This window comes from Alosa alosa, chromosome 16 (genome assembly GCF_017589495.1).
Source record: "Alosa alosa isolate M-15738 ecotype Scorff River chromosome 16, AALO_Geno_1.1, whole genome shotgun sequence".
NCBI lineage: Eukaryota > Metazoa > Chordata > Actinopteri > Clupeiformes > Clupeidae > Alosa > Alosa alosa.
Window position 1 is genome coordinate 7,587,802 of NC_063204.1, and position 10,690 is coordinate 7,598,491.

The 10,690-nt window shown below is 39.3% G+C and overlaps 1 protein-coding gene across 1 annotated transcript; it reads right to left on the bottom strand.

Annotated features, from left to right (window-relative positions):
• Positions 1-604: 604 nt before the first annotated feature.
• LOC125309291 lies at positions 605-5,378 on the bottom strand. The gene is made up of 8 exons (XM_048266096.1): positions 5,371-5,378; positions 5,104-5,209; positions 4,872-5,016; positions 4,608-4,721; positions 4,161-4,305; positions 3,884-4,032; positions 3,540-3,670; positions 605-1,016 (listed from the first exon to the last, which is right to left on the bottom strand). The coding sequence occupies exons 2-8, from the start codon at positions 5,207-5,209 to the stop codon at positions 868-870; spliced, it is 939 nt and encodes a 312-aa protein (XP_048122053.1). The 5' UTR covers positions 5,371-5,378; the 3' UTR covers positions 605-867.
• Between the last annotated feature and the right edge of the window lie 5,312 nt (positions 5,379-10,690).

Sequence of the window (10,690 nt, forward strand, 5' to 3'; positions counted from 1 at the left end):
GAGTAAATAAATGATAAAACACAATAAATCCAGGTTTGCTTTCATAATTTTATTAAAAACTTTTAAGGAAACATGGTTCCCTCCCACAAGCATTTAGTGCTTTTGGCAGTCTGCATGTATGTTGGACTTTTACAACATGCTCTGATATTCAATTATTACAGCACCAATGCATTTAACCTTCCTGTTATCTTTGGGCAAGCGTTTAACATAAAATATATGGTTCACTTTTTTTTTGCTTCATGTTTCATGACTTTTCCTCAATTGAAGGGTACAACAGAGTTAACATGAAATTTGTACAATAATAATATGTTTTCAATGTCCTGTACAAATATTTTGTACATTGATGTTCCTTGGGGTCAGTGTGACCCCAGCTGTATGAAACATAGGATACATGAATATTTGACACAATATGGATATTATTATTGTAATAGTATGAGAACATATTGTTATTATCATTATTACATACACAAGTACATATTACATATAAGTCATTTTGGCAGGACTGTATAAGTCAAGGGAAGCAACAGCAAGCCTTTGGGCTGCTGACACTGGATGGGCAATATTGCCAGCCAGTGGTTCCAAGGTTCATAAAGGGGTGTGGGGGATGGGATTGTTTTGTAGGGCTTTTGATGGTGGTTATTACATTCTTGTTAAGTACCTGTCACAAAAAAACTGTGTAACAATAGGTATTATAATCCTTTTCTGAGGATTTATTTAGCTGGGGTCAAATTGACCCCAAGGATAAAGCATCTCGGTAAGATTTGAGGGTAACACAAGGGTTAAGACAGGAGTCAAATCTTTCAAATCCAGCCTCTAGTTCCTAGAACTAACCCCCACTATCCCTCACCTGCGTCCCATTGCCTGTATCTAGAAAAACACTTGGTTCTGCGTCCTGACCAGTTCAATTGGTGACATCACCGGCATATCGGGTGGGTAGAGAGGGTGCTTGCAGTGGCGCCACACCACCAAGGTGATCCTTATAAGGAAGAGTATGCAGGCCACACCCAGGAGTGCCGCTGGACAGAGGGGAAGGTCACAGATGAGCCAGCAATGTGCATTTCACCACCAGGTTACAGATGGTGTACATTACAGCATTCTGACTCAAGCATATGTTACGTGTAGGGCACACTTGACTGTAGCACAATTAATCAGGTGCAGGGGTTTAATGAAAATAAATTAAATCTGTCTACCTGAAGACCCTAGCCTGGTGCGCTGATAAATATGGTAAGAGTGTGTGAAGCTGATCCTAAAATGAGAGACCTGCGAGAATGCAAGCCTTTTCTGAGGACTGGGCCAACCAGCAACTTGCAGGCCTGCTTGTTTTTCAGCGGCAAGACAAAGCCCCCGTCATCTTGAAGAACTCCAAAAACCCAAGGAACACTCCAGGCACCCACATAAGGCGACAGACCACCTAGCAGTAGAATCCACTAAAAAGCCTGCAAACACTCTGCATCCACACCTGACCTTTTTAAAGCGCAGTGCAACCATTAGGCAAGCCAGCAGCCCCCTTCAGAATATGGCAATGTGCTGTCTAAACTAAAGTGAACCTAGTTTGCCTGTCTTAACACATAGGTCATTCCGTGTCAAATCAGATATGGTTGATGCTGCACCGTCATAGATTTTGTTCAAACCTTGACTGTATCAAGAATGGGCCCCAAACCAAGGCCTGTAAAATATTTATGTTTAAATCTTCGTATTATTTGTATTTGTTTTCTACAACCTGAAAATGACATTGTCTGGTAAGCAATGTTTGGGCATTAATATAATGAAGAGTGTTACTTATAGGCAGTCCAAACTTTGTAGGGTGGAAGACAAACATAGTCTCAGTATGACTGAACCATTCAAAGTTTGCACATCATTCTCATTAATTGGAATTATTCTGAGGCGGTTATTTTGACTTGAAAATCTGTGTGAAAGTAGCTCAGTGTATGGGCATTTAGTGTATGAAGTGCCAATGTACTAGCCTGACGAGCCATACCCACATTAAAATGTAGGGTCTGGGCACTCACCGTTGGCAGTGCTCAGTCAGAGGGGCGGGATAATCGGTTGTCTTTCAAATTCCCTCTGCACGGAATAGGACAGTGCTATGTGTCCCATGCGTTTTCCCAGCAGCGGAGCTAGTTGGCTAGTTCAAACTTTTGCCAACTTAAAAAAAAAAGCTTAACTCGTGTTACGCTGTTTGCCAACAGCAACATCCATCTTCTTTCTTTTCAAGTAGCAGGGAATTTAAGCCAAACCGTTGCAACTCTGCCATCAATCATTATGTTAAGCCCGCCTATACACGATTTGATTGGCCTGATAGAAGTTTAATTTTTCCAGCTCACAAGCCAACGGAGAGTTGCTAGACTAGCCCTGGGAGGAAAATTTATTTGCTGGCGCTAGGGTTGCTTCTAGATTTCTAGGCTACTAATGTACTATAGTAAAAGTAGAATGAAAACCCATACATATACAATGTAACCAAGTAAATGCTATGTATGAATTAAACATGGTACATCATTGGCAATTTATACACACAATGATTATAAACATTGATTATTGTGTTCCTACTAGCTACCCCACATACCATAGCTCTATAAACATTACCAAAAAAATGCAGTCACACCTTGTTTTATCCTTAACTTCATATGGGATGGGCATTTTTAGGCTTCCCCCCACAAAATGTAGTATTTTCTTTGCTGCTTCAATGGGTGTGTATAAGATGGACTATACATCTGCACAACTAATATTGAATAAAACAACATGCATATTCAATTTCTATGGATTCCTGTGAATATTTTTTTTTAAATAATATTTCAGTACCCAATATGCTGCATCTACTTATTGCAGACTAGAAAGTAGTGAAGCACCAAAAGCGGATGAGGGGGAGGAGGGCATTTTTGACCAAATTTGATTGAGACATAGTGAGATTAATATATTCATGTGCATTTGTGGCACAAATATTGGCTCAACATTAATAAAGTATTGTATTTGCAGACAAAATACTGATTGGGGCCATGTGGATACAAAACAAATGAGTTTACAAGACCCTCAATATCACACATTTTGCACTTTTTTCCATATATAGGACCTTATATAAAACTAATGGGCATGCAGTACAAACTTGTAATGGTCCAATCATACCGAGAACATGTCTGTCTTCCACCCTACAAAGTTTGGGCAGGCTAGGAATAATACTTTTCACGATATTCATGCCCAAACATGGCCTCCAAGATAAGAGTGTAAAAATGATACAAAATCAAGGGTGAAAAAAATGTATGAAAACATTGGAATTTAACAAAAATATTTCACAGGTCTTAGTTTTGGGACCTAAATATTAAGTAAACAAACTTTCAGCAAAATCTGAGACAATTTTTCCGGATTTTGTCTGATTTGACACAGAATGACCCACATATCACATGTTGTTATTTCAGGAGCAAATCTCTTTGATATGCATGGTAAACAAGTTTCATTTGATCTGTTCCTGTAATTAATTGCTGAATATAGAAAACAGAAACTCTACTTGAAAAATCTGTATCTGAAATCGATTCAGGAAAACTCACCTGAAACCACATCATTAGGGCCAGGTGAGGACTCGTGGGATACAATACCAGCTAGCATCAGGATCACCACAGGGTAGACAGAGAGGACAAAGCGGAAATGATTCTCCAGCAAGATGTTCTCCACCACAAACCTGTAAAAACCACATCCTTATCTGAAATTGGACTGCTTTAAACACTTCTGATATCAGTTCCCGAAAACACAATGATGCTGATGACATGATTTTACAACTTCCATTTAATCTGGAAGAGTATGAACAGCATGAGTCATGAATCAGACAGCTGGTTATAAATGCCGCCAGCCACTGACCCATAAATAAATAACTGAATAAGAATTATAGTCCTACCAGATCAGGATCGCAGCGAGAAGGAAAGACAAGGAGATGATTGCTGAGTTGGAACTAGACATCTTAGCATCAAATTGCAGAACAATTGTCAGCGTCAAAAGTGTAGCCACACTTGTGAATGTTGTATACATGGCCACCCCATTTTGCACCTGTGAAATAAAATAATTAAGAAACATCCTCTTATTTTTCCTTCCTTCTTTTTTCCTTCAGTCCTTCTAGGTTTATTTATTCTCTAGGTCACTAATTGGCCTACTGTATTGATAACATTCATTTTTACCAAAATACGAAGAAGCCAGAGATCAAGAGAGTGGTGCTTGTTCAGCCAGGCTCCGTACACCTTGACCCCGTAACAGGAGAAGAACATTAGAAGGCAGTTTGTAAAGGCCATCGTCGCAGACATTACCAGAGATGCCAATAACAACCTACAGTACGACATACACATACAAAATTACCAACATGCAAAACATTAACTCATCACTGCATGTAAAAATACTGTTATTTCAGGGCACTAACATGTTACGAGGACACCAAGATCAGACAGAAAAAGGTATGCAAAGGTCCTTTCACCTATAAAAATGTAAACTACATCGCACATTGTAAAAAAAAAAGCTATTTTTCTAGGTAGCCTTGTGCTTTGAAGTTAGCACTCTCTGAACCAAATGTGAGCTGAGATATAGTTGCTTGTAGGCGCATGATTAGCTAAAATAGTCTGAAGACCACTTACTCCCTGTCAAACAGGAATAGATAGGAAATGTTCATGATGATGTTTGTTATCAAGACCACATGGAAGGCATATGGCAGCACTGCAGGCGACACGTACATCCAAGAGTAAACTCTTCTGTGAACAGATTAGCAGTCTTGAGGTCATACATAAGTCATTGGGGCAAAACAGGTCACTTAAAACTCTAAACTGTTAAGGTGCTGAAAACATACAACGTAGACTTCCTATCTGATTTAAGAGTCTATTCATAGACATCTGATTACTCACCTTCTGTAGAGTCCTGCCAGGAGATAAATATGCATACACAGCAACCAGACATAGGTGAAATCCCAGAAAAACAGAGACCATCTAGCAGGTGTGATGGCTGTCACATACTTCTGTGTGACATCCTCTGTGCTTTGCTGAAAAACACCTGAAAGGGAGAAAAACTGTTTTTTTAACAGTCATACCATGTCTATGTTCCACCTGTTGTGCTCTTTTACTGAAGGAGGTTATTTACCTGATGGTTTGCCAATTGAAGCCAGTGTGTTGAATGCCATTGCAATTAGGTGTGCAACCAGAGAGAAAATGACGAAAGCCACTCGTGTAGGGTTGCGCTCAGCCATCTTAGGTGTACAAGAAAAACCTTTATCACAAAAGGAGAGCAAAGTACGCATTTATATGCATTTTTTTTTTTGCATTTGGTTAAGATTTCATAAAGTAAATGTATACAATTCACACAACTCCACAACCTTCCCAATAAACCTTTTGGCTTCTATCTACTCACCTCCTCATTTGCTCAGTTGGGTTGTTGTGACTCTCTGTGTCCAGGCACCCACTCCATTTGCGCTGTTCCTCTTTCCCACAGAATCAAAGGGCAACAGCTTTAACTTCACTACATCGTCACAATCAATCTCTTATCTTTATGGTTTTGAAGACAATTCACCTCATAAAGCTGTTAGATACCATACTACCTCTCTCAGTTTAGCTTGACCATCTGTCTACTGACCAGGCTGAGTTTATCAGTCATCAAGCCTCTAGTTGTGTGTAATAAATGAATGAATGAAGGATTGAATTAATTAATGGTACAAATAAAAAATAAATGTACCCATTCACAACTATGAATGAATACAGGCAACTGGAACACTATTTACCTCTTCGTTTTTCTGAATGCTTAAACACAGCAATCCATGAAACACAATCTGTGAAACCAGTAATATTCTGCAAGTGTGCCAAACTAAATGTTTTACATACAGTGTCTAATTTAACACACTTAGTAAAACTTCAAAATCAAATGCGTTCAATAACTTCCACTTTTATGTCATAAATATAACATGCTTATGATTAATGTTTGTATGGTTTGTATCTAATCTAGGCCTCTCTTATGTTCAATCAAATGAGCTTTCCCCACCCGTTTTTTTCTGTGTCCACCCATTTGAACATTTCTGGCTACGCCACTGCATCGAGGTTGTCTCATTTATCTAATTGCATTCAGAGGAGGTGACACCGAGAAGAGAGGAGGGAGGTGGAAGGGCCGATATGCGAGGAAACACAAGAGCATCCTATGCGGAAACGTTTCCAGTCAGAATTGTGTGATCATTGGTCCAAGTTGCCAAGGTGAAAAGCTCCCTCCCACACACACACACACACACACTGGCACAAAAACACGGCTTGAACACACAAACACACACACTCATGAGCGAACACCACACACTCATGAGCGAACACTCACTCACTCACTCACACAGTTATATGCGCATAACATGAGTTGCAAGAGGGGATGGAGACAAATTGAGTGATTTATTTTTGAGGAGAAAATGTGCAGGACTGAGCGGCGGTCATATTTTGTAGGCTACTGCTATGTGGTACATCTAGTTTTTGAAAGAGTTACTTTATGTTTTTTTTTCTGTAGTTTGATAAAGCTGATCCTTCTTCCCTGAGATTTTGTTGAGACTAACAGTATGGAAACCTAATAAACTCATTTGAATGACAGACTGCCAAGAAGGGAGTTTATGGAAGAATATTAGACTCATATGTTTTGTACGTGTGTATCACGTTTTGAAACTGTAGAAATGATTTGTAACTGTAAAAATGATTTGTACAAGTAATTGTCAATATTACAAATATGCCCTACACTTACAAATCTATTCTACGGGTACGGATTGGTTTTTACAAATCATCCTACAGTTAAAAATATGTTACCATTACAAATATATTCTACAAGTAGATGTACTGCATAGCGGTACAAAATATGACCACTAAGTTATTCAATAGGCTAAGCATAGCCTTGACTCAAAACAGCTGTTAGGATTATATCATTTTGATTTGTAAAAAATGTCACATGCAGCCATGCTTAAATTCTGCTCACTTCACATTTATTATATTATTATATTATCTGTATTCATTATTGAATGCTTACCTGGAATTATCCCCCCCCCCATCATCCTATTTTTAAAGTAGGCCTACATGCAGGCATGTAATTGGGCTACAGGAATAGCATGTTTGAACCATAGACATACACTGCACTAGTTAATAAAAATGTAAGAAAGTGTAGGCCTTTATTATTAGACATTCTCTGGTGTAAGTTGACCTTTTGATCCACACTCCAGTCCAGATGGTGGCGGTAATGCACCAAAAAGTTGGTTGCCAACCGCCATGTAAAGAAGAAGGCTCACAATGGTGCACATAGACATAATATACATAGACGCCGCATGGACCGCTACTCCTTACTAGCGCTGACGAGATTTGGAGCCGCCATCTTGGACCGGTCATCCACTCCACTCAGTGTAATCTGTTTGGCCGGTGAGATGAGCTGTCAGCGCACTTAATTAATCATATCTCACTGAATACCGAACAGATTCTCACGCGTTTTTTTTTGCTGCAAAGGTCATACATGTAGCTATGATACAGGACACATGATTTAGCGTATTTTAATATTCATAGTGGGTTTAACAGTAATAGAATATTCTGATATATGATATAAAGTGACCTGACGTCCGATATCAAAACTGGGAACATAATCCATGTTTGACAGCATAGACAAAACTAGTTTGATACAAGTTTAATGAGTTAAATATAGTTCACAGTTGACAGAAAAGTTCCATCAACAGCATTATTCACAGTCCACAGAAAGGTTCCATAAACATTTAAGTGAGATCAGTGCCATTCAGACATCTGAGGGGTATTCCAAGTAGGCCTATGTGGTTTAGTGACAAACTTGGGTAAATTGACTCAGAATAAGTTGTAAACCTCCCAGTAGAAAAGCTGTATGATACAGGAAACACGGTTGTGTGTATTTTAATATTCATAGTGGGCTTAACAGTAATAGAATATTCTGATATATGATATATTATAAAGTGATGACATCCAATATAAAAACTGGGAACTTAACTAATCCACTGGTTTGATACAAGTTTTAATGAGTTAAATTTACAGAAAAAAATCCATTAACATTTTCAGTTCAGTGCCATCAAAAGTGATGAACAGACATTGGTGTGGCATAAAGGAAATGGAGTAACTGGGTTCAATATCAACAGCATTTGTTAGACAAGTTCCATAAATATTGTAAAGTGCAAGTTTGTAGGTTTGTTTCTGATCCTTAAAAAACAGACATTGGTTTGGCATAGTAAGTGTAACAGTTCATCAATTCAAGACAAAAAGGTGACTTGTCACTTGTACAGTGTCAATGGGTTCATCAACAGCATCTGTTATTTACAGTTCACAGAAAGGTTCCAGCCCCAATGAAGAGATTAAATAAAAGGAATTAAGAAACATTTTAGAAACTGCTAAGATCAACCCGCTCATTGCAATCAGTAAAGAATCAGGGAGTGTCTTCACAGGCTCAGTGAGACAGAGTTACCGTGATGCAGTTGGTTCTATGATTTCGACAACTGGTGCATGTCATTTTGTATGTTCCCACCTTGCTAAAATTGCTTGGGTACACTTTGGCTGAGAACAAAAGTGCTTCAGACAGCAGGTGGGCAAATAAGATGGCATAGTAAACTGGGTACTCCATAAAAGAGGACTGAGTCAACCAGACGATGGGAAAATGGGTCACAGAGTGGCGAATGCAGGTGATGAAGGTGGAGCTCATAAATCAAACATTCAGTCACAGTGTAGCAGATGCCCTGCAGTACTGCAATGAAGAGCTGCACCTTCCTCAGTTCCAGGGGTGTGAGGAGACCGTTTCAGTTCATTCAGTCTTCTTGAACAAGGCAGTTGTTCTGGAGAGATACAAAATAATAAATAAATGAATGAAAAGGAATTTGAGAGGCATCTTATTCTTGTTAGGGTAAATGACATGTGAATAATACAGTGTTGGGCAAGCTACTTGAGAAATTTTAGTGAGCTAAACTATCAGTTACTCTGCCATGAATAAAACACTACACAAAACTACCACCCAGTCAAATGTATTAGTAGCCTAACACAAACACAGCAGTAGGCTAGTTCACTACATAGGAAGCTACTTTAAATTGTGCTAATTTCACATGACAAGAAAAGTGTAGCTTGTCTGGCTAAGCTACTTGATAAATAAAGAAGTTGAGCTATTGAAAAGTCACTTTAGTGAGGCTACCACCAACACACTTATGCTACAAGTAGCAGCTAGCGATTGCCCAATAGGCTAGTCTGTGCCACTTGTGTAAAATTTGCCAGCCAAATCTAGTATGATTTATTTCTACAATAGCCTTCTTGTGTCAGTTGTAATCTAAGTCAGTGTTATGGAATATGACTTATCAAGTCTCAGTTCATAGCCGGGGGTGAACACCGAGTAAACATAGCCTAGCTAGATGGCTACGATTTTCATACAGTAATATCAAAGATTGCTCCTTCTCAGCTCTCTGGTAATATTCTATTCACAAAATACAACCAATAGTACGGTTATGTTAAATCTTACTTGTGAAAAGTAAATCCCCCGAGTATGGTCCGCCGATTTGAGAAGGAACATGCTGCACAGTGCTGTCATCTTGTGTCTTCTGCTGCAACGCAACGAGGAGTATGACCGGTCCAAGATGGCGGCCGCATTTCTTGTTTCCAGCAGCCAATGCGGCGTCTATGTATATTATGTCTATGATGGTGCACACGGGAGAAACGCTGGCAAAACGACGACTTACCCCGATTTACATGGGATTAATTCAACACTGATCCATGGAATATTTGCTTTCTGTCTTGTGATCTATCTGTAAATGACGTTAATTAAAATTAGTTTACTTCCTTCTGTGAACTGTCCCATATTCTAAGCAGATTCATGAGCCACACTGGCTTTCTTCCGGGGCAAAAGTACAGTACGTCCATGTCGTGTGTGTCGAAAACTAGCATAGTTAACTAATTATAAGGTAAGTGGCATTAGGCTATGCCGCGAGTGGCCAGCTATTGGGAGAGAAAATTAAGACCATAGGCTTATTACTCTCACTCCGCTTTAACCGTCTATGTATGTCTTATACGGCTCTGTCTCTCACTGTATCTTGAGTCTTGACGCCCTCTTGACGGCGGCAACAAAGGAGTGCCCTTATACAGTACATAGCCTTAGTACAAATGTTGCCACTGCCAGTTGCCAATGTTTTCCGTTTGTGGCATTTGGAATTCAGGGCCTGTGGTGGAATGTGCAAGTAGATGCAAGTACATTTACGCAAACTTATTGAATACTTGACAAATCCAAATTACAAATCCAAGGTAGGCTACTTCTTTTTTACTACATTTTGTCCTACTCTTTTTGTCCAGTGTAAACTGTTCATCTCAAAGTTTGGTGATTTTGTACTGGAATGGATGAAGGATCAACGGTTTCCTTTATGTCTTACTTAACCTAAACAAAATGTATAGGGTCTCTTGGGTTAACTGAAAAATGCATGGAGATGCACTGAAGTAGCCTAGCTGGACCATGGTTGTGTTGGACAACGATGTTACATCTATATCACGCCTAAAATAACTAGAATGAAAAGTAAACCATCGCAAAGCATGGAGTATGCCTCCACCCTTTTCAACTTCTGGTACCTTGAAACCAACTAGACCTTGACCTTTGACCCCACAATCTGGAGCATCTCATAAGTCCACCAACTTTGTAGTAACTGCAAGATTCGATGAACACTACTCAAGCCCCTTGTGAGAGATCA

Coding starts and splice junctions, on each gene's coding strand:
- LOC125309291 (XM_048266096.1), bottom strand. CDS start 5,209: ATGGCTGAGCGCAACCCTACACGAGTGGCTTTCGTCATTTTCTCTCTG. Junction 4,306..4,607: donor CTATTCCTGTTTGACAGGGA/GTAAGTGGTCTT, acceptor GTCGTACTGTAG/GTTGTTATTGGCATCTCTGG. Junction 3,671..3,883: donor CTCGCTGCGATCCTGATCTG/GTAGGACTATAA, acceptor TGGTTTTTACAG/GTTTGTGGTGGAGAACATCT.